At 41.9% G+C, this 25,459-nt stretch overlaps 1 protein-coding gene across 1 annotated transcript in view; it reads left to right on the forward strand.

Annotated features, from left to right (window-relative positions):
- Nucleotides 1–25,459, forward strand: part of LOC126237361 (probable ATP-dependent RNA helicase DDX46) — a 165,510-nt gene that overhangs the window by 85,106 nt on the left and 54,945 nt on the right. The window contains exons 10-11 of the mRNA XM_049947429.1: nt 6,979–7,095; nt 20,731–20,931. Coding sequence (XP_049803386.1) covers nt 6,979–7,095; nt 20,731–20,931 — 318 coding nt within the window. The remainder of the gene's footprint in view (nt 1–6,978; nt 7,096–20,730; nt 20,932–25,459) is intronic.

Raw genomic sequence — 25,459 nt, forward strand, 5'->3', positions numbered from 1 at the left:
GTCCACCCCAAATTCTATATTAGGTCATTGACACTCTCTCCCCTATTTCTCAATAATACAATACATGCTGCCGTTCTTTGAACTTTCTTGATGTACTTCGTTAATCCTATCTGGTGTAGGCCCTACACCATGCAGCAGTACTTTAAAAGAGGATGGGCAAGTTTAGTGTAGGCAGTCTCTTTAGTAGATCTGTTGCTTCTTCTAAGTGCTACTCCGGTAAAATGCAGTTTTTGGTTCTCCTTCCCCACATTTTCTATGTGTTCTTTCCAATTTAAGTTGTGGCATGTTAGTGTGACTTTCCTTTGTGAATACATTTACTTGTCCCTTGCTTCCCAAAAAAATATCACCCTAAAATCAGCTGAATTTCAGAGTAATGTTTAAAATTTTCTAATTAATCAGTGTGTTACATGTTTAAAATAGTTAATGCCATCTGTTGTATGTTTATTTCATTAATTGATGTCGGTTACTTCTGAAATTACATAGCAGGTGTGATGAAAATTTGCAGATAATATAGTCAGGAAAGAAAAGAAAACTTCTTTTTTTATTTGCTATAGTTTTATTGTACTTCATTGTTTTTCCACAATCTGAGTACACTATGTGATCAAAAGTATCCAGACACCTGGCTGAAAATGACTTACAAGTTTGTGGTGCCCTCCGTCGGTAATGCTTGAATTCAGTATGGTGTTGGCCCACCCTTAGCCTTGATGACAGCTTCCACTCTCGCAGGCATATGTTCAATCAGGTGCTGGAAGGTTTCTTGGGGAATGGCAGCCCATTCTTTACGGAGTGCTGCATTGAGGAGAGGTATTGATGTCGGGCAGTGAGGCCTGGCACGGAGTCGGCCTTCCTTAACATCTCAAAGGTGTTCTATAGGATTCAGGTCAGGACTCTGTGCAGGCCAGTCCATTACAGTGATGTTATGGTCATGTAACCACTCTGCCACAGGCCATGCATTAGGAACAGGTGCTTGATTGTGTTGAAAGATGCAGTCACCATCCCTGAATTGCTCTTCAACAGTGGGAAGCAAGAAGGTGCGTAAAACATCAATGTAGGCCTGTGCTGTGATAGTGCAATGCAAAACAACGAGGGGTGCAAGCCCCCTCCGTGAAAAACACGACCATGCCATAACACCACCGCCTCAGAATTTTACTGTTGGCACTGCACACGCTGGGAGATGATGTTTACCGGTCATTTGCCATACCTACACTCTGCCATTGGATTGCCACATTCTGTACTGTGATTCATCACTCCCCACAATGTTTTTCCACTGTTTAATTGTTCAGTGTTTAAGCTCCTTACACCAAGCGAGGGATCATTTGGTATTTACTGGCATGATATGTGGCTTATGAGCAGCCACTTGACCATGAAATCCAATTTTTCTCACCTCTCGCCTAACTGTCATAGTACTTGCAGCGGATCCTGATGCAGTTTGGAATTCCTGTGTGATGGTCTGGTTAGATGTCTGCCTATTACACATTAAGACCCTCTTCAGCAGTCGGCAGTCTGTCAGTCAGCAGACAAGGTCAGCCTGTACACTTTTCTGCTGGTAATTTTGTTTACAGATGTATGACACAAATGACACACAATCAACTGACCACGTTCCAAGTGGATGAGTTCCGCAGAGTGCCCCATTCTGCTCTCTCACGATGTCTAATGACTACTGAGGTCGCTGATGTGGAGTACCTGGCAGTAGGTGGCAGCACAATACACCTAATATGAAAAACATATCTAAAAACACAGATGATGTGACTTACCGAACGAAAGTGCTGGCAGGTCGATAGACACACAAACAAACACAAACATACACACGAAATTAAAGCTTTCGCAACAAACTGTTGCCTCATCAGGAAAGAGGGAAGGAGAGGAAAAGATGAAAGGATGTGGGTTTTAAGGGAGAGGGTAAGGAGTCATTCCAATCCCGGGAGCGGAAAGACTTACCTTAGGGGGAAAAAAGGACAGGTATACACTCGCACTCACACACATATCCATCCGCACATACACAGACACAAGCAGACACAAAGTATTTGAGTAGTAGGGAAGCAGCTTGACTGTCCAGGAACATTTGGATGACATTATGCATATTCAGATCATGTGCTGATTAGCAGCTTACCACAGATCAGCTCAAAAGTAACTGAGAATTTAGTATCTTACATAACATTATTTCTTAGCTGTACAGAAGATTCAAGGTGTGAGGTCACATTCAGTGGGAAAACAGACAAGGTTGACTGAGCGATGTGATGCGGTGTTAAGCTGCTGGACTCATATTCGGGAGGACAACAATTCAAATACCTATCTTGCCATCCACATTAGGTTTCCATGGTTTCCATTATCTTTCCCCAATCCAAGCTTGGTCTCTAAGGATCTTGTCATTGGTGGGACATTAAACCTAATCTTCCAACCTTCCTTCTTTTCTTCCATCCTTACAAGCGAGATTGACCATGTACCCCAACCCAATGCCTGATTCTCTTGGCTTGTGTGACCTGAAGATGTTCAATCTCAGCACAGCACCTGCCATGCCAAAAGACTTTGCAGAAGGGTCTTTGTTGCACACATCTGACCAGACTGTACATCTTTGACCTAATGAAATTGCTCTGTTTGCTCATTTACTCATTAGATTAATTCTTCTGGCTGTGCAAGTTGGTGGATGTGATGCCTTTCCTACCATGAGTGGGCCTCAGAATGTCGGAGTAACGTTCTGTAACAAATGAGTCAAGTTTTAGCTTGGAGAATGATTTGCTGCCATTTTTTTCCTGTGCTGTGCCCGTGGAACATGCTGCAACCTTGCAGATGTAGTTGGCAACATTGTGTTAGAAGCATGTCATCCACTGTATGTGTTCTTTAGTGGTACTTTTAAAGTTTTAGTCTAAAGGAATAAAGATTTCAATAATTCGTGTGCATTTTCACAATCCATGTGGATCCAGAGTTCAATGTTCAACCACACAGGGGTGGCGTATTGGGTGGGTACCAGCAACATGAGGGAAAATACCATGTGTCAACTTGCTCCTCTGGTTTGGGTCAATTTAATGTGCTTGGGGTACTCCAGGCTGGAGGACTGCAGCTGTATAACCATTGCCACAGGCTATCGTTGACCTTTAGATGGAAGCATTATCACAAGCTGTGGTGAAAAGTCTGATCTGATGGGGGTAGCATTGTGCATCCTGAGATTATGAATTGTTTCACGAAGTTGCTTAATGCAAATGCTGAGATGAATCATTTGAAAAGGGCATGGCTGATTTTCTTTGATATGATTCCTCACTCTGAGCTTGTTTTCCATTTTAACAACCTCATTGTTTATGGGGCATTAAACCCGTCCTAGCTTCCATTTTGTATTGCCATACACTATTAAGAATCTCTGTACCTCTGCCTTTTTCTTGTTATGCCGCGTACCTGCATCACTGTGTCAAAAGTCACAATGTTCCATATGGGCATGTTATCATGATGTCTAGCTTTGCTTCATGTATTTTCAGCAGTTGCAGACATGAGGTTGTATTAGAATTACATGACAGAATCTATATGATGGTCATTAGTATATTTTTTTATATGAGTTTTCTAGCTACCAAGTATTAGTAAATATTTCAAAATACAATTCCCTGACAGACAAAGTGAACGCAGAAGACATGATCGTCTGTCATAGTTACTGTGTACACATACAACACCATCGGCAGATATGTAAATGATGGTGTGCATTAGTGTTGTTCAGGTTTGGTGTTGCTATCAGGCATGGCAGGGTATAAAAGGAGCAGGGACAATATTGGTTGTTGAACCATTACTGTAAAGGACACAGAAATACCACATACATACGAGACAGTTGTGGGTTCTCCATTTGGCAGGCTTGTTGATTAGTGGGATATCCATCTTTGTTGGGCATTTGGATGTGAAGTGGCATAATGTTGGACTGTGTGGGAATTTAAGAACCGTTACACACATCATCAGGTTTCCGTTCAACAGTGACTGACCACCACAAGGAAGGCTCACCATATTTTGCACCATGTACTCAGTAATTCCCTTCACATCTGGATTTACCATCTGAAAACAAGTAATCAACTTGTTGCAACATTCCATGTCATCCCAAGGCACTACACCTGTTTAATTCTTAATGCAAATATTCGGTGCTTGGTAATGCTTTAATTTGTTCTAGGAATGTGATGAAAATCTCTGGAATAAACTTTTGGGAAGTCCCCTTGCATTTCAACTAGTTGTGATTTTTTGAATGGTCTTCTAACTCTGCATCTTATCCTGGAATTTATTTTCTTTGTTGTTTGAATTGCACATTTTGCTTAGTAGGCCCAGAACATCCCATTTTCTCCATTTTTTATATATGTTATTGGTTTAGTACACTCTTCATCCCACCATTTTTCTTTTTATATCTGGCTAACCCAAGTGTTTTCTTAACTGCAGTTTCGATTCACATAGATAGCTCTTTTTCAGAAAAACTTTCCTTGCCATTTCCAGTCTCCATTTCATATCCCCTCTACTTTAACCATCATCAGTTTTTTTGTTACTCAGATGGTAGAACTATGCTATGTTTAGTGTTTCATTTTGTTAGATAATCACCTCAACATACCTGATTTAATTTGATTGCACATCATTACCCTTGTTTCATTTTAGTTTGTGTTTATCTTCTAACCTCCGTTCAGAACACAACCCATTTGATTCAGCCATTCTTCTAATACATCAGCCATCTGTGACAGAATCATTATGTCAACTACAACTCTTTTTACTACTTATTCTAGAACTTTTAATTCCTTTATCACATTTATTATTGGTTTACTTCACAGCTTGCACAACATGCAGATAAAATAACATAAGGGATATTCGACAAACCTGTCTCCTTGCCTCTCAATTACTGCTTTCCTTTCATGTTTTCAAATTTTTATAAGTGCTGTCTGGTCTCTGCACAAGTTGTAAATATCTTTTCACTCTCTTTGTATTATATTATTTCTGCTGCTTTCATAATGTCAGAGACTATATTCCAGTCAACATTGTCAGAACCTTTCTCTAAATCTACGAATGTTACATAGAGTTGCCTTTTTCAATCTATATTCTAAGATACAGCATAAAGTCAGTGTTAGAGCATAGAGTCAGTGTTGCTTCTTCTTCTTCTTCTTCTTTTTTGAACCATTATTTACTAAACCATTAGTTATGTACTATTCACAACTGTCAGCACCTTTAATATTCACACCTGCCAGTAGCTTCCTTCTCTGGAACAGGAATTATTAGATTCTTCTTGAGGTAGCCTGCCAGTCGCTTCTGTCTCTCTTGTCTGATGGCATAGTTCTCTTGATATGTTCTTCCAGGGATCTCACTAATTCTGGTCAGTAAAATACTTCATGCAGTAACATACCTCCTATCTCAGCTACATCTACTTCATCTTCCATAGCTTCTCTGTATATTCCTCCACCTGTCAGCCTTCCCTTGTTTGCCTAGTGCTGGTTTCCCATCTGAGCTCTTGACATTCATACAGTTGCTTCTCTTTTGGCCAATAGTATGGGGCAACTGTTTCCCACATCCATACATGCTTCTACAGATTTGCATTTTTACCAAACTATTCCTGCTTTTCCATTTTTGCACTTCCTATCAATCTCATTTTTAGACATCTGTATTCAGATCCCATCTCTTTTATTTTCAAGCTTTCTGTAATTTTTTCAGTTGTAATTTGCAGTAAATAACCAACAAATTATGATCAGAGTTCATGTATGTCCAGTCCTGTAAACCAAGTGTTGGTAGTTATTAAATTGCGCGCTTTCAGAATTCTGCCATGTGGTTTCCCCTTTCATTCCTTTCCCCCAGTACATGTTCTACTACTATTTTTTGTTCTCTTGTGTTTCTTATTATCAAAATCCAGTCACCATTCACACTTAAATTTTCATCTTCCTTAACAAACTGAATAATTTCTTATAACTTATCATACTCTCTTTCGATCTCTTCATCACTTGCGGAGCTGGTAGGACATAAACTTGCATTACTGTGATGGGTCTTGGCTTTGTGTCTGTCTTTTTTTTATGATAATCTGTTCACTATACTGTTCATAGTAATAAGTGTCCATTTATTATTAGATCTACTTGTGAATTATCAATATTTGATTTTCTGTTAGTAATTCTATATTCACTTGACCAAAAGTCGTGTTCTTCCTGCCTCTGTACTTCACTAACTCCATCCGTATCTAATGTCAACCTATCCATTACTCTTTTCAAAATCTCAAACCCGCCTACTCAATTAAGGGATCTAATATCCTGTGTTCCAGCCCATACAGTGGCAGACTGTTACCACCACTACCACCACCACCACCACCACCACCACAACAACAACAACAACAATGACTTGAGATCTGAATGGGAAAGCTGTTTTACCTCTGGAATTTTTACCCAGCATGATGCAGTCAGCATTAAACAAATACAGTTAAGCTCCATGTCCTTGGGAAATATAAGGGTTCTAGTTTTTCCCATTGCTTTCAGCTGTTCTCATTATCAACATTGCAAGGCTATGTTGGCTAATTTACAATGCCAGATCAGAAAACATCCCAAACAGTTTTCCCTGAAAGTATTAAAAAGGCTGCTGCCCCCTTCTCAGAAAACGTGTTTGTCTAGCCTCTCCACAGATTTCCCTCTGATGTGTTTGCAGCTGTGGGGTGGTTGTGTTTATTATTAAGACATGCCAGCCACACCACCATGACAAGGTCAGTTGTCTGTGGGACAGCAAGAAAATCATTGAAATAACTTATTTTATATGCATCTTGATTAATTTACCTCAGTACATATGTATTGCACAATTATAATTATCATCATTTGGGTAAAAATAATGTCTTGAAGATGGCATGTGAAAGGTGTAAGTGAAAGGCAAAATGAATCTGTTAGTGAAACTTCATAGGCAACCTAGTTTCTAAAACTATATAAATATTTTAATGATTTTATTAACTGGAATACTTCCACTGCGTGGTAAAATAAATGCACCAAAATAAATGTAAATTTTGTTTCATAGGTCGTGATCTCATAGGAATCGCAAAAACTGGCAGTGGAAAAACTCTGGCATTTGTTCTGCCTATGCTTCGGCACATCATGGATCAGCCACCACTGGAAGACACTGATGGACCAATAGGTTTGTGGGTTTACTTTGAGCACTAAATTGAAAAGCAGTGGCATTTATGTGGCTACAGTTAACAACATATTTACAGTACATGCAGAATTTGAAAGACTATTTCTTACTCAGGTGATATACTCTACTCTATTGCCAGTATCTCCTTTCAAATTCACAAATTTAGGAAAATATTAATATTTTTGCAGGTGGTTCTCTGCGAAACAGTCTCCTGAGTAAAGTCTTTGGGAACTGACCATCAGCAGCAGCCATCCACATTTTGGTAATTGCTGCATTTGGTGAAATAATCATATACCCTGCAGCAAGAAAAATTATTCCTCACGGAGGTCGCATCAAATGCCACTGTTTATCCTTAAGCTATTTCGAAACGGTATGCATAATGAATAAAATGTTAACAGTCCATAGTAATTTATATCAAAATAGTGTTGGCTAAAATGAAAGTAAGGATAACTGCTCTTGTTTTATGTCTGTCAGTAGTGGCAATTGGTATAGTGATATTTTCACAGTAGCATATGTATCCAGAGCTTTCCCACAATGATCAAGTGAGATCGTACATCTAAGATAACTTTGCGGATTTTAACTGTAGCTCATTTGTTATCTAGTTTGTGTATGTGTCTTAACACTGTGATACCCATGTTTTGCTGTATTTTTAATCCTGACTACTTCACCATAGTAATGACTACTTTCATGTTTTTGTGGAAGCTGTAGTCACTTCCATGTCCATTTGAGACAGTGAGAAAGAAATATACTTTCAGATGACAAATTCTGTCACTTAAAAACCCGATCATGAAACTGCAATTTGAAGTGAGGAGAATCTGAAATAAAAGCCAAATTACATGACTGTTAATGATCTGCTATTGACCATCATATTTGTTTTCTCCCCGTTTTGTGCAAATGTAACTGATCATACAGAAACTGGAAATGTAGTCATGTACTTATCTTAGATTCACAGCCTTCTTTTGCAGATTTCATAGTTTGTATTTGTGCCTGAAGAATTTTTTGTGGAAAGTAATCCGTTTGTCCACAGTGAGATATTCAGAAACAACAACATTATTGAAAATAAATAGCTTATTGAATTTACCACTGATTTTTCAAAACACAAATATTGATACAACTTTGTTAATTAAAAAAAATAATAATAAAGAAACAGGTGAACAGTCTAATAAGCAGAACTCGGTTCAAAGGGAAACTTACATCTAATCAATTATTTTCAAGCATTTAGTGAATTAAGCAGACTAACTTAGAGGCAAGGATATTTAATACATTCTGTTTACTGCCTGCCGTACCATCTATAATGTAAATGATAATGCTTAATTGGTGTTGTTCAGTTTTAATAATTTTACGCGTATTGCACTTGTACCCATATAATTGCCACCAGTATATGCGTACAGTGGAATTAAAGGGACTGTGGTCAGCACTCTGTAAACTGTAGGTATATGAGCAACTACAAAATCTCTCAGGAGAAAACACAGAAACACTGAGATTGATTGTAGGCATACTGATTGTGTGTTTCTATGGTCTAATTCAATCTGATCTGACATTATCAATGTAGAAACCTGTGTTTTCCAGTTTAACAATGCACAAATGTACATTTATTCAGACACCCAATGTTATATGCTCATAACACATCTCAAAACTGGGGTAGAAAAATAAGACAGCGGTGTTGTGCATTTTGGGAAGCAAATATGAATGTGTACAAAGAAAAATGGCAGACCACTGTGAAACTACTCACCATACTAAAACTGTGCATCGAACAAGGAATCTTGTCTTCTGTGGGCAGAAGCAAAGTTGTGAGTACAGCTCATGGCTCTTGCCCACCTATCTCAGGTGGTAAGAGGTTTGCCTACTAAAGGCAGTACAGTGTGACACTCAGTTTTAATCTTTCAAGAAGTTTCAAACCAGTGCACACTCCACTGTAGAATTAAAGAGTCATTTGTTGAGCAAGTGAATCAAAAAGTGCCGCAAAAATATTGCGTCACAATTAATCAACTTGCTGAAACTTCATGGCAGGTTAAAACTGTGTGCCGTACAGAGACTTGAACTCGAGACCTTTGCCTTTCGCAGGCAAATGCTCTACCAACTGAGCTACCCAAGCACGACTCATGCCCTGTCCTCACAGCTTTAATTCCACCAGTACCTCATCCCCTACCTTCCAAACTTCACAGAATCTCTCCTGCGAACCTTGCAGAACTAGCACTCCTGGAAGAAAGGATATTGCGGAGACATGGCTTAGCCACAGCCTGGGAGATGTTTCTAGAATGAAATTTTCACTCTACAGCAGAGTGTGCGTTGATATGAAACTTCCTGGCAGATTAAAACTGTGTGCCAGACCGGGACACGAACTCGGGACCTTTGCCTTTCACGGGCAAGTGCTCTACCAACTGAGCTACTCAAGCACGACTCACGCCTCATCCTCACAGCAGTTGGTAGAGCACTTGCCCACGAAAGGCAAAGGTCCTGAGTTCGAGACTTGGTCCGGCACACAGTTTTAATCTGCCAGGAAGTTTCATATCGGTGCACACTCCACTGTAGAGTGAAAATTTCATTCTAGTCAACTTGCTGTGCAATTTCCTCCAATGTCCAGTGTTCTGCAGTTGATTATAGCTGAGAAACTGAGATACTGTAACCTGTGTACAAGATGTAATCAATTATTTTGGCTGATGATCACTATAACACGATTAATGATGCTGGCATATGCATTTCTGATCCATAATGGTGCTGAAGATATGAATAAGATTTTTTTTTTCATTGTGATATGTTGAAAAAAGAGTATTTTACATCAATTTGTACTCAAAACGGCACACCATGCAGTAGCATAATTCAAATTTTCCAGTGTTAATAAAGTTCAGACAAACACTATCTACACAGAACAATTACGGCAGTGGAATGATGGGATCAAAAATGTATACTGTTGGTAGGTTTCATGGAGTTGAGTATATCAATTACTTTTTAGATGAACCATCAAAGAGTTTCCAGATTAATAAGTGCCATACAGGACAGGATAGCGGAGTGCCCGAATTGTCTTGATTTATGACAATGCATGTGAACACACTGCTGTCTGTTCTGTACAGATCACAAAGAACTCGAGGTTTGAACTTTCTCCACACCCTCCACAGTCCAAATCTTTCACCAGTCGCTTCTACCTACAACTCAAAAAATGATTTATTTCTCAGCATACGGAATTAGTATACATGTTTGTCCATAACTACCTGAAATCTCAGGTGCTAGTAGTTATGGGAGGGCGAATTTATTGAAATAATAAGCAACCAATTGCACAACCAACCAGGGGGCCCGCCACTCTTTGGCAAGTTCATGCTTGGCTATCGTGGGACCCCAGCCTTCGCAGCATCTTTTCCCTTCTGTACTGCATGTCTATCCTCTAACTGTTCTTTTTATCCTCCCTTGGGGAACAGGTCTGGGACATTTTTGGGAATGTGTTCTGCATTTTCAGCAGCCTGACATCAGAACAGTCCCTCCATAGTTTTTTCGTTCTTTTTCTTTCTTCGTTCCCCTTCTCCTATCGTTTTCCTGCTTCAGTATTTGATGTTCCTCTTTTTCTTCTTCCTTCCTGTTCGCTCCTGAAGGCTGGCCCATGCGTCTGAAGTGTAACATGTGACTGGGTAAAGCATAATTCCTTGCCCTGGGTCGACAGGTAGGGTTCGTTCACATGTACCCCCTGGTTCAGGCCAAGCACGGGGGTGGGGGGTGATTCTTGAGTTGAGCTGTTACATTCCCAAATTGCCAATTGGTCCTTCTGTCAGGTGTTCGGGAGGTGTGACCTAAGGTCTGAACAATCACCTAAGGCGGGTGAGCTGCCTTCTGAGGGTGATCCCGGTTGAAAGCAGCACACCATCAGAGACACAATCATGGAGGATTTTCTGCAATAAGCCGAACATCATCCTCTCAGTCTGAGTCTATCAAATGTAAATGAAATGAGGCTAACAATTCACAGACCCTCCCAGCTGCACCTCTGTTCCTCATTGTTTCGCGTACTGAAGACAGTCAGTCCTTTGCTACTGTTAATCTGTTCATTAGTCAGAAAGGATATGATGCAATTGCTGGCCCTGTGAAACCCTGTTCTCTTTATGCAATGGCAGTTTGCTTTTGGAGACTACTTATGATTCTCAAGCACAACTGCTTGCAGCGTCACTCCTCCATGGCTATCCTTTTCGTGTCGAGGTCCATCGAATGCTGAATTCTTCCCATGATGTTATTTCCACTAGGCTGCTCAATGGTCTGACCCATGAGAAAATCCAGACTTACATCTCTGATCAGGGTGTCATTGCAATCCATCAGGTGATGAAAAAGGTAGATGCGTCCTTAGTGCCCATGCGCACTCTCTTTCTCACATTTGACAGAGTAGTGCTTCCATCAAGGATCAAAGCAGGCTATGAAGTTATCACAGTCCAACTGTACATTCTGAACCCGATGTGCTGCTACCAGTGTCATGGTTACAACCACACTCGAATGTCTTGTTGACACGCGGCCGAATGTGTAACCTGTGGTAGGGATGCTCACGAGGGCGATTGTCCACCTCCTTCTCCCCACTGTAACAATTGCAATGGCGACCATGCAGCCTCCTCCCGAGATTGTTCCCTTGTATCTCAATGATCGGGCTGTCCATGAGATCTGGGTGAAGGGAAAAGTACCTTATACAGTCTCTCGCGAGTTGTTGGCTAGTTGAAAACCCTGCGTTTTACGATCTGGCACTTATAGTACCATTCTTGCTACATCTCACTCCACGAAGGACATGGCCACACAGACATGCGACCTCAATTCAAATCACTGAGTGTCACGGTAGCATCCCCGTCTCCTTCTCCTCGAGCTGTGCAACAAGCCACCAAATTTTCACTTCACAATGCAAAGTCACCTGCTACTTAACAGACAGGCTGGAAAGGACAGAAAGAAATTTCCCATGAAGACATTTTACATCTCTACAGCCAACAAACATCTAAATTGGCATCTGCCAACCATAAAAGCTCCCAAGAAATTAAACAAGGGCAAACGGTCTTGTCGTTTGCCAACTCAGAGATCCTCTTCAACAGTGTCGCTGCATGATACTCAGAACCGGCCAACCTCCACGTCGTCAGTGCACACTGCGAACCGCTTTTCTGCGCTGGAGTCTGCAGACCGATCTGATGCTTTTGTAGATCTCGTGAAGCAGGATCCTCCAGCGTCTGCGCCCTGTAGCAGTGAGTCTTTGAAGACTGGGACTTGACAGCTGCTGATATGATACCCCTTCATTTTTTCCCTCCTCCCCTTTCCTTGTTATGACTCTCCTCCAATGAATTGTTTGCAACCTTATGTCCAACAAGGAGGAATTACGGCTGCTCTTGGAATCTCAGTGTCCGCTTGTTCTCTGCCTCCAGGAAACAAAATTGCATCCTCATTACCGCTTTGACCTCTCGCATTTCTTTCTGGTCTACTTTGATCATCCCCCAAAGGGCAGCATTCCATTTTGCAGGGCAGTCATGCTGCTCGTATAGGATGATGTTCATAGTCACACCATCTCCCTTAACACCCAGCTGCAAGTTGTTGCAGTCCACATTTTCCTTCCTCACTTAATCTTTTCCCTTTGTACCCTTTACATCCCTCCCTCATTTGGTGTCACCAGGGTAGACTTCCTCCAGCTTGTTGGGCAACTCTCTCACTCCTTGCTGCTCAGTGACTTAATGCGCATCATTCCCTTTGGGGTTCTCCCAGAACCTATCAGAGAGGTGCCCTCTTGGCTGACCTTCTCAAGCAGCTCAACGTCATCTGCCTTAACACTGGACCACCCACATTCCTTTTAGACTCCATGCACACCTGTTCCTATTTGGATCTCTCATTCTGCACTGTCCAGCTTGCCTGTCGTCTGGAGTGGTCCTTTTTCTCTGATGGATACTCAAGCGACCATTTCCCATGTGCTATCCTTTTGCTGTCTTTTGTCCCACCTGTGTGCAAACTGAAATGGCAAATTTCTAAGGTCTGCTGGAGGCTTTACTCATCCGTGGTGACCTTCAATGAACAATTTTTTCCAAGTTGTGATCACCAGGTAGAATACCTTACCAATGTTATCCTTACTGCCACAGAATGTTCCATTCCTTGCACTTCATCTTTACTGTGCAGCGTTCTGGTACCCACTGTACTCAGTCCCTCAGTGTCCTTACTTTCCTCAGTGGTACATCCTGGGGAGTGGATTATACCACCCTCCTCCACTTGTACCAATCCCTTGTCTGTTCGAAATTAGGCTATGGGTGTTTCATTTATGCATCTGCATGTCTGCCCCTCATACGCCTTCTCAATACAATCCACCATTGTGGTATCCATCTGGCCACTTGCGCATTTTACACTAACTTGGTTGAGAGTTTCGCTTGCAGAAGCTGCTGAATTACTGCAGTCATACTGACATGTGATGTTCTCCTCAGCAGATACGCATGTCTTTTGTTTGCTGTGCCTGGCCATCCATCCTATGCCTGCTTCTTTGGAGACTCCTTTGACCACCAGTATAAGACACATCCCTCTTCTCTGTTACCTCCTGGTTGGCTATTGCTGCGGCAGCTTAACTTCCTGCTACCTGCCACTTTTACGACGCATGTGAACCGTTCACCACCTTGGCTTCCTGTGGTGGCCAATGTTCACCTTGGACTTCATTTGCTTCCTAAGTGCACTACTTCAGAGTTGTTCTGTCGCTGTAAGTTACTCAACCTTTGCAATAATACCTTTGTGTATACTGACGGCTCTCGAACTAACCATGGTGGCGGGTGTGCCTCTGTCATTGGCAATGACAGTTTTCGTATTGGCTTCCGGAACACTGCTCAGTATTTACAGCAGAGCTCTTCACCCTGTATCACTGCTGCCAAGGCTGCAGTCCTTGTACCTCTGCCAGCTAGTTCTTCCATTCCCTCTGATGATCTCTGTGTTGCCATTTGTCAGCCGGTTATGTCACTTCGGCGTCACCACTGGTCTTCCTTTCATAGGAACAAGTCCGCTGAATTAAACCTCTCCCTAAGCCTTATCCAGTCACCTCTCACCCCTCTTGCTGCAAAGAGATCAATTTATTGACGTTGGGTATTGTCCACTGTCCTTTTAGCCATCGCCGAGTGTGGAGTGGTGATCCCCCACCACTTTGTGCCCGTTGTCACCAACCTTTGATGCTGTGCCATTCCCTGATGGAATGCCATTTTTTTAACCACTTATGTTCTAATTTATGTTTGTTGTCTGAGTTATTGGCCATTTTAATGAACGACATGCAGGCTTCAGTAATTAAAACTTCCGGGCTAAGAGGCCGTGGTCCAATAGTAGAAATACTTCTCCCTGACGTTTCGTTGCCAGCTGCGGGCAACATCATCTGAGGTGAGTCTACGACTGGCTGCTAGGCCGTGGAGGTCCTGTTTATATAGAGCGCGTAGAGGGCGCCAGAGATAGTTTTACTGTTGATAACACGTGACGAGTGGTGGCGCTCTCTACGCACTCTATATAAACAGGACCTCCACGGCCTAGCAGCCAGTCGTAGACTCACCTCAGATGATGTTGCCCGCAGCTGGCAACAAAACGTCAGGGAGAAGTATTTCTACTATTGGACCACGGCCTCTTAGCCCGGAAGTTTTAATTACTGAAGACGCCGGCCGTGAAAGCCTACACGCTATGATTAGACGCGCAGGCTGTCAACCGCGCTCTACTTTTATCCGTTGTAGCAATGTGCAGAAGGAAATTTAATCTTTAGTTCAGGATTTCTGTTGTCTCTATGGCATATTTTATGGCCCTTTCTCAAAGAGAAAGTACCTGTCTGTAGCTGTCGTTCCTTCCATCGATTGGGCTTAACATGTAATTGCTTTTAACTCTTTTTTCGTCTCCATGTTGTACAGTTGTGACATGGGCACATATTATCTTAGTTGTTTTTGTGCCCTAAAACAAAACAAGCAAGCAGACCAGTTGCACAAATAAAATGTTATTTCCTTAACTGCTTTCAGGCACTTATTGCTCTTCCTGAGAAGGCTATAACATAGCAATATTTGCAAGTGTCAGAAATATGCATGCAGCGTATTACTTGTTGTTTGTCTTCCTTATATTATTTCTGTAAAGGTACTATGAACCACATGAACACAGCAATATGCCACATGCAACTTCTTTTTGACATTTACAAATAATGTGATAGTTATAACCTTCTGAAGATGGGTATTAAGTGCCTGAAACCTGTTAAGGAAATAAAATTTCTTTTGTGCAATTGGTTACTGATTATTTCAATAAATGCAACTACATTTGCTGAAGATGGGTGAAATATTAATGGAGAGGATTTAGAAGAGAAAAGCCCATTCCATGGGACAGAAAGTGCTTTCATTGTTGACTATGTAGGATATGAAGCAGGTAATGAGTGGCTCTGCTCTCATAATTTTTTTTTTTTTTTTTTTTTTTTTTTACTTTTCTTTCAACATGCAGTAATAGTTTTCTGACTTTTTAGTAGTAAAACTCACAGCAGCCAGTGGTGGGACACAGTGTCCATAGTGAGTTTCACCAAAATAATAGATTGTTATTACAAATAGTTGGAACAGGTCCGCTAATCTACCTAGCTACAAGTTGTTGCAAGTGCTTAATATGTTCCCCCTTGCTGATTCGAGATGCATAGTGTCTGTAACTTGTTTAATTCCACATTCAGTTTATCAGCTTGTGTAAGGACATTGTCAGTGTGAATTCATAATTCTGGGAAGTCTTTTGGTCAATTTGCATGAGGTCAAATAGAGTAGGCTTAAAACAAGCACAGGAATTTGTGATCACTGTCTCCACTATGAGTAGTACATCCTCTTCCCAATTTGATGTTTGACAATTTATAAACATTAGTATATAGTTGTGGTGAATCATCATCCTGATAGATGAAGTCCATGCTGTCAATTTCTAACTGCCTCTTGAGACTATTGTCGTAGAAACCTGTGCAGTAATAATATGTTCAGAGCAGGTACCTATCAGGCAATGGTTTGTTCCTTGAAGAATAAGGAAAGGGGGGGAAGAACACACTAACAGTTGGTGACTTATGAAGTGAAATGTGGTCAAGGAAAGTGTGAATGTGAAAATTATGATCTATAATTCTCTTGGCCTTGATGATGACATGTACTAACAAAATTTCTTGCAGTCACCTATTTTGATGTTTTGCTGATTTAGACCTGCAAGGCAGGGCCAAATAACCATTTTCCAGTAATAGTGAACGCCTGTATTAACCCTTCTGAACACAATAACTTGTTATTTCCAGTCACAATAATGTTCAGTCTTCAAAATATGTTATCGTGTCCGACTGACCCTTATGAATCTTAGTTGAGAGAAGATTCAGCTGACAGTTCATTAGACTTTTGCTCGTCACACCCTTGACATGGTACCTTCCCACCTTATCAGTGTGATGCGCACTTCTTTCAACATACTTGCAGATATTGCAAACCGTTCCTCCCACAGTCTGACCTCCAAATCTTAACTACTAATAAAATAAACCTTCTTCAAATCTCACGGGCATCTTTCATCGTTAAGTAGACTTCGGAGATGTAATACATCCACGTATGAAGATTGACATGTCACATCTCATTTATCAAAAAGAGTGCAGAGATTTTCTGTGTGGTTTGTATGTACGCTGTATCTTTTCTTTGGCCCATTAAAAAAAATAAAAAATAAAAAATAAAAAAACAGTTGTGTGATATTCAACTCTCTGCTTGCTCTCTTCCTTGATTTCTGCATAAGAAAATTGTCCACATGTTCTCAACCTTTTCTTCAGTCATTTTCAGCTACCTCTTACAGAGAAATCTGCAGCTCTGAAGTTTTATCACAATTAAATGTGAATGAAATAGACACACAGTATAAGAGTTCTCAGTATCTGTTACCATCTTTAATAAATGTGAACTGCAGTGCTTTGGTGGAAGAAAGTGGAAGTAGGTGTGATTTTGGATGTCATGGAAAATGCACAACACTTCAACAAGGCAGTCGATCATCCATCTTCTGAAGATAATGAGCAGCTTCTTCATTGGAATATTGTGCAATTTCCATGAAAACAGTGCAGTTTCCATGAAAACATTCAGCATTATGCCAAAGAACTATTCAAGCAGCTATTGTACCTGGAAAACTTCAAAAAATATGAAGTGAAAGCTGTTGTGACAAAACAAAACTTATTAGTATCATAGTATAATGGCAAAATTCTAAAATATTATTTTAAAGAAGTATAGCAATAGTACATTTTTGAAACCATTGCAATAATGTGTGTTAACATTCTGCCACCACCACCATCAAAATTGTCAACCATTTGACATGCACAGCTGGATAAAGACATCCTCTAAACATTTCCATACATTATGGACTTCAGCTAGGCATTTCCATGTTGCTACTGAAAGTCTGCTAACATCATATACCCACATTCCATTATGTCATTATCTTTGTCTGTTTTATATGTTTGAACCCAACAAAGAACTTCCTCATTTCTACGACCACCCATTTGTGTTACTACATGTCCTACCCACCTTTTGACAAATTCCAGATGTGAAGAGAGTGTCAGTCATTATTTATGGGGAGAAGCCCAAAGATGGATTGTATTGGGGACCTCGAGTAATTGTGTCTATCAAGTATGCACCATTAACCTCTTGTGATGTGGAGAGATCTTCCTCAGCTTACAAAAATGTACTGCCAGACAACAGAAAAAGTTTCACTTTGTAAACTGTTGAAAAGTGGTTAACTGGGTACTACAATACCAAAGTGTAATGTAAAATGACTTGTTAGTTGTAGTGTTAGGCCACAGACTGCGGTCATACATAGGCACATATCTCATGCTTTTTTAATTTTTTTTTTTTTTAATGTGAGTGACCATGAAAAGAATTTTTCAGTAAAAGACCAAAAGTTGCTATAACATGTATTTATATATTGACAACCAGTTTTAACCAAGCTACCATTTACTAGTCATGTAACTTGTAGATGGTTGCTTGATTGAAACCAGATGTTGATAAATAAATACACAGTACAGCAGCTATTGGTGGTTTCGTGATGCTGTTCTGTACGTTAGTGGCTCAAATGGCTCTGAGCACTATGGGACTCAACTGCTATGGTCATTAGTCCCCTAGAACTTAGAACTACTTAAACCTAACTAACCTAAGGACATCACACACATCCATGCCCGAGGCAGGATTCGAACCTGCGACCGTAGCAGTCGCACGGTTCCGGACTGCGCGCCTAGAACCACGAGACCACCGCGGCCGGCCTGTACGTTAGTGTGAAACATTAGTGCAAACATATACCAGCAAACAAAGAAAACATTAATTGTGTAACTATTTTTTGAAGGAGGTAATTAAAACTTTATGATAACTCCTGCATGTGTGTTAGTGCATAGACTTCAGTAGAATATCTATTGTTTATTTTGTTACAAATTGTGATATTCTGCTTCAGATTCCTTCAGTGTCTGGAGTATAATTTTAATGTTTTTGTAACTCTGTTGTAAAACATCAATCCTGATTTCAATTCTGTTTGGTCTTTGTTCCTTGCCACTCTTCTGATTATCCCACTTTATCTCATTCGCCTTGTTCAACCCCTTCCCAGTTCCACTAACCTATGTTCAGATCTTAAAAAGTTCTGCTATTTATTGTTCCCTTATACGTCTGTATCCATTCTCTGCAAGCCATGTTGCGGTTTATGGTGGAGGACACTTTGTGTACCACTGTCACTTCCCTGTTTCCTGTTCTAGTTGTGTATAGTTCGCGGGAAGAGCGGTTGCCAGTAAGCCTCCGTATGGGCTCGAATCTCTGTAATTTTATCTTCAATATCTCTTTGTGAGATATACGTAGAAGGAGGCAGTATATTTGTTGACTCTTCTAGGAACACACACTCTCGAAACTTTAACAATATACTACACTGTGATGCAAAATGCCTCTTTTGCAGTGTCTGCCACTGGAGTAGGTTGATCATCATAAAATGTAGCAGAAGCAATTGTGTTTCTGGCCACATTGTTGTTAGCGCTGGGTGGTGAAATGCTTTTCCATATTTGTTCCACATAAAGTGAATCATCAAGATTGTTACTTATGGATGCCAATAGCTGTGTACAAGAGTTGACTGAAAAGTAATGCCTCCACCTTTGTAACTCTTCAACAGTTCACAGCATTGGTATGCGGCAGGAACTGGCATGTTCCGTAGCCTCTTCTCTACAGCTCCAGTTGGCGGGAAGCCTTAGCATTGAACGGTTGTGTTGTTACAGTGTGAAGTATGGAACCCTGCAACAGACGGCCAGTCAATGCGATTTAAGCAACGTGCAGTCATTGAATTATTGGCAGCAGAAGGTATCACCCTAAAGGAGATCCATCAGAGAATGAAAGCAGTTTATGGTGATTGTGTTGATGTGAGTACTGTGTGTTGTTAAGCGAATAAGTTTAAAGATGTTGAGGTGGGAACATCTGACCTGTGTGACAAACAAAGAGTTGGACGCCCTGTGACAGCAACCACTGAGTTTCACAAGCAAAATGTTGACAGATTGATGGAGGACGATCATTGTATCGCTCAGAGAGAAATTGCAAGCACAATTGGCTTTTCACAAGAGTGTGTGGATCACATTATTGCTTTGCTTGGCTATCAGAAGATCTTTGCATGGTGGGTACCCCAGATGCTGACTCCTGAAATGAAAGGGCACAGACTTGAAATTTGCCAGCAACTCCTCTCGCATTATGAGAATGAAGTTCATGCCTTTCTCCATTCAATTGTGACAGGAGACAAAATGTGGGTATGCCGTTACAACTCAGACAAAATTTCAGTCTATGGAATATCGACACACGGACTCTTCCCAGAAAAAGAAATTCAAGACGCAGCCGTCAGCTGGAAAAATCATGGCCATAGTGTTCTGGGACGCAGATGGTGTTATCCTTGTTGATTTCCTTGATCGTGGAACAAAATAAATTTAGAGTGCTGTGAACTCTGAAACAACGGATAACAAGGGTCTGAAAGGAAAAGGGAAATGTTTTTGTGCTGCATGACAATCCCAAACCATGCACTTCACATGCACCACAGCAGAACTTCAGAGACTGAATCTCACCACAGTACGGCATCCTCCATACAGTCCAAATTTAGCACCATCTGACTTCCATCTGTTCCCGATAATGAAAGATGATCTGCGGTGACATCATTATGTTTCTGATGAAGATGTTGAGAGAACTGTGTGACTGTGGTTGCGGAAACAGTGTGTCGACTTCTTCCGTGACAGATTCAGAAAACTTATTAGAAATGTATCCGATTGGCTGGTGATTATGTGGAAAAGTGAATATTGGTAATTAAAGATCACATTCTGAGGATTATTTCTGCATTTGATTTATTAAAATATTCCCATGCAAACCCAATTAACAAAGGTAGAGGCATTACTTTTCATATAACCCTCGTAGTATGGATGTCTGGATTGGATATTGTGATCGTACCCGATTGCTTCCTTTAATCCTTTTGCTTTAAGCACATTTTGGAATAATAAACATTACTTGTTTTGTAAAATGGGTGCTTGTCACATGACTGAATTTGGACCTTAACTTTTATGCATCTCTGTGTCAGTGGAAGGTATCGTTGTTGGTTAATTTGATTCTGTTCTTAATGCATGTTTATGTTTTTTCATATATATACTTTGAACTGTAACCTATAAATTACTAAATCTGTAATATTTATTTTAAACAGCTTTGATAATGACTCCTACAAGGGAGCTGTGTATGCAGATTGGTAAAGAATGTCGCAAGTTTACCAAAGCTTTAAATCTCCGAGCTGTCTGTGTCTACGGGGGAACAGGAATATCTGAGCAGATAGCTGAACTGAAGCGTGGTGCTGAAATTATAGTGTGTACACCAGGAAGAATGATTGACCTGCTTGCAGCCAACAGTGGTAAAATATGTCTGACCTTAACTGACAAACAACTTTATTACATGCTTTAGTGCCTTATTTTTCAGTATAATTGTTCAACTTTACAAAGATAGGATGAAATAAAAGCTCTTTCCTAATTTGTGTGCATTAGAACTTTCAAATCAATCCTTTCTCGTAACAGATAACTCTTGTAGCCTTATATATTGTAAGTAAACTCCATTATAGATGGAGTAACAGTAGGTGTGTGCTGGTTATTTAGTGGTATGAAACATAGTTTCATTTCAGCTGTGTTTGCTATGCTGTTCAGTTTACTGTGTAATTAATTCGAAAGTCCTCGGCACATTACAGGTGTTCCATATAGTCAAAATTTGCAAAAAAAAAAAAAAAAAAAACAAATTATTCATTCAAACAACAAAATCATTCACAAGCATGTCTACATAATCATAGTTGTCTTCATCCTCGTCGTCGTCATTGTCATCATCATCATCATCATCATCATCATCATCGTCGTCACCACCACCACCACCACCACCACTACCACCACCTTGTACAGTCATGTTACGGGAAGGATCAGCATGGAGCACAAGCCTCTCCATCTTCTCCTGTCTCCCCAACACCTCTCTGACCCTATTTTGGCCAAGTTTTCTTGTGTCTCTGAATACATTCTTCCACTCCTTTTAGCCACCTGTACCTTGACCTTTCCATTGGTTTCTTGTCCTCCATCTTCATCTTGTGCATCTTCCTCGGCGTCATCATCTCATCCATTCTCTGTAAACAAGTGACACATAAAAACCACCTGTAACTGGTGCCTGAGGATCGGTCATATGGCCCTGAAATCAGTTACATTTTAAGCAGGATAATATAACAAAAAATACAGCTGAAAGGCAAATTTGTTTCATCCTGTTAAGGAAAAAAAGAAAAATAAATTATTCAGAAAGGTAAATTCTGATTCTCAGAAATGTGTGTGTGTGTGTGTGTGTGTGTGTGTGTGTGTGTGTGTGTGTGTGTGTGTAAAAACTAGATATTTGTGTAAGCAACTAAAAGATTGTGTAAATAGATGTTAGTTAGTAGCTCTTGCATGCAACTACAGCATTGTCACAGTAGCTGCCAGCTGCCTGTCACTTAAGATTTAGTCAACAGTGCACAGGCTGTTCCTGCAGACAGGATTTAGCATCCAGTTTTTAAATGACCTTTGAGTGCATCCACAGGTGTGCACTACTCATTCACTACAAATATTGTGAAACATTTACAATGGTGGAAAGTTTACTTGTGGTATTGAGAATTCTGATTAGGTAATTTGGTTATAAAGTGTGAAGTATTGGTTAACAAATAAATTTGATCTGACCATAGTGTGAAGGTAAAGGACAGTGATATCTAAGCAGACAGAAGTAGCAAAGAAATGGGATGGGACTGTGGCAACAGAGAGGTTGCACTGGCATAGGCAGAGGAAGTTTCATCTGGCACATGATGAAGTGGTGGTAAGGGTTTTTTTTGGGGGATGGGGGTGGAGACAAGTAAGGGTAATTAAAGAGGGAGACCATGGACAACACAGTGTGGATATAGATGAATGGATAGCTGGATTGAACTAGAGTGAAGGGGGAGGGATGGGAACAGGTAGGTGTGGATGTCAGCCAGAGGCTAGGTAATATTGAGACCAGGAGGGTGGATAGAAAGGTATGTTCTTTGGACAGTTCACATCTGTGCAGCCAGAAAAGCTTGGTAAAGGAGGGAAATAATTTGATGTTGAGTATATTGTGCTCAGCAGAATGCTCTAGAATCCCATCAGACGAGGACCACCATTTTCATATTGGCATGACCACCAACCAGCTCAGCATCAGATGAATTCTCACCACCATATTGTGCACTAGTCAAAAGCCCTGCATTTTACGATTTGACACAGTTCCATTCTTGCTACACCTTGCTCTGTGAAGGACATGCCCATGCAGACTTGTGAGGTCAAATTCAGCATGGCAATTGTAAACTCACCCAGTATCACAATAGAATCTCTGTCTCCTTCTCCTCCAGCTGTGCAACAAGCCACCAAATCTTTGCCTCTGGCTGCGAAATCATCTACTACACAACTGGCAGGCTGGAAAGGACAGAAATACTCCTGTGAAGAGTTCTTATGTCCTTCCAGCCGACAAACATCTGAGTCTTCACCTGCCAACTGCAAAGGCTCTAAGAAATCAAACAAAGGCAAACCATCTTCCCCTTCCCAACTCGGAAGTCCTCTTGAATGGTGTCGCTGCGTGATATGCTCACCCAGTTGCCCTGCGTTTCTGCCCTGAAATCGACATGCTCACCCAGTGAGAATGCTGACACCTCTGTATGTCTTGTGGAACAGGATCTTCTGGCCTCTGCACCCTGTAGCAGTGAGTCTTCAAAGGCTGGCACTAGGCAGCTGATGAGGTGACTACCCTTCATTTGTTCCCTCCTCCCCAATCCCCATTATGACACTTCTCCAGTGGAACATTAGCAGCATTAGATCCAACAAGGAGGAATTACAGCTGCTCTTGAAACTGGATCCTTGCGACTGCTTTGACCTCTCGCATTTCCTTCCCGTCTTCCCACTTTGGCATTTCCACTAAGGACGGTATTCCATCTAATGGGGGAGTCATGATGCCCATCAGGATTATATTCATAGCCAGACCATCTCACTGAACACTCGGTTGCAAGCCGTTGCAGTCTGCATTATCCTTCCTAGCTTCACCTTTTCTCTTTGTAATGTCTGGGTCCCTCCATCTTTCAGTGTCACTAGGGCATACTTCCTCCAGCTTATTGACCAACTCCCGTCACCTCTTTCTGCTGCTCGGTTGCTTTAGTGCACACCATTCCTTGCGGGGCTCTTCCAGAACCTGTCAGAGAGTTTGCCCTCGTGGCTGATATTTTCTCAATCCACTCAACCTCATTTGTCTTAACACAGGAGTACCCACATTCCTTTTCAGACTCCATGCACACCTGTTTCTATTTGGACCTCTCATTTTGCACTGCCCAGCTTGCTCGTCATCTCGAGTGGTCCATTCTCTCCGATACGTACGTGAATGACCATTTCCCATGTGCTATCCATTTGCTGACTTCTACCCCACCTATGTGTAAAACTTATTGGCAGTTTTCTAAGGCTGATTGGAGGCTTTGTTCTTCTTGGTGACCTTCGACGAGCAGCATTTCCCTGTCTGTGATGACCAAGTAGAGTACCTCAGGAATGTTACCCTTACTGCTGCAGAACATTCCATACCTCGCACTTCATCTTTACGACATGTCCCAGTCCCTTGGTGGACTGACGGTGCTGCAGTGTGATTCGGGTGTGGAGATGTGCTCTCTGTGTTTTTTAACTATCATCCTATGATGGCGAACTGTACTCGTTTTAAACAGTTGTGTGCTCAATGTCGTTGCATTCTTCTCAATAGCAAAAATGCTAGCTGTATTTCATGTACTAATTCTTTTAATTGTTCCACGCCGTCTTCTGTCATATGGGGGCAACCTGAGCAGTTGACTGTCTCATCACTTTCTTAACCCTTGTCATGAACAGTTTCCTACGGAAATGTCAGACCATAGTTATGTCTTTTTTATTTAATTTGGAGAAAGCATATGACACTTGCTGGATGACTGGTAATCTGCGCACTCTATACACGTGGGGCTTCCAAGGCCACCTGCCCTGTTTCTTTCAGGAACTTTTAAAAGACCAAGTTTTCAAGGTACGTGTGTGTTTGGCCTTGTCGGACACCTTCATCCAGGAGAACGGGTTGCCTCAAGGCTCTGTGCTGAAACTACGAAATTCCTGGGGCTCATGCTTGATTGAAAACTGTCTTGGTCCACCCATGTGTCTTTTGTGGCTGAATGCTGTACCCGGTCTCTCAGTTGTCCCCCTCTCCCCCTCCCCCTCTCTCCCCCTCTCTCCCCCTCTCTCCCCCTCTCTCCCCCCTCTCCCCCTCTCCCCCTCTCCCCTCTCCCCCCTCTCCCCCCTCTCCCCCCTCTCCCCCTCTCCCCCTCTCCCCCTCTCCCCCTCTCCCCCTCTCCCCCTCTCCCCCTCTCCCCCTCTCCCCCTCTCCCCCTCTCCCCCCTCTCCCCCTCTCCCCCTCTCATCCCCCTCTCATCCCCCTCTCATCCCCCTCTCACCCCCCTCTCATCCCCTCCCCACTCTCTCCCCCCTCTCTCCCCCCCTCTCCCCCTCCACCCTCTCTCCCCCTCCACCCTCTCTCCCCCTCCACCCTCTCTCCCCCTCCACCCTCTCTCCCCCATCTCCCCCCTCTCCTCCACACTCCCTCCCCTCTCACCCGCTCCCCCTCTCATCCCCCTCTCATCCCCCTCTCTTCCCCCTCTATCCCCACTCTATCCCCCTCCCCCTCCACCCTCTCTCCCCCTCCACCCTCTCTCCCCCTCCACCCTCTCTCCCCCTCCACCCTCTCTCCCCCTCCACCCTCTCTCCCCCATCTCTCCCCCCTCCCCTCCACACTCTCCCCCCTCTCCCCCTTCTCTCCCCTCTCTCCCCCATCTCCACTCTCTCCCCCTCTCCTCCCCCCTCCCCCTCTCCTCCCCCCTCCCCCTCTCT

The sequence above is a fragment of the Schistocerca nitens genome, chromosome 2 (assembly GCF_023898315.1).
Source record: "Schistocerca nitens isolate TAMUIC-IGC-003100 chromosome 2, iqSchNite1.1, whole genome shotgun sequence".
NCBI lineage: Eukaryota > Metazoa > Arthropoda > Insecta > Orthoptera > Acrididae > Schistocerca > Schistocerca nitens.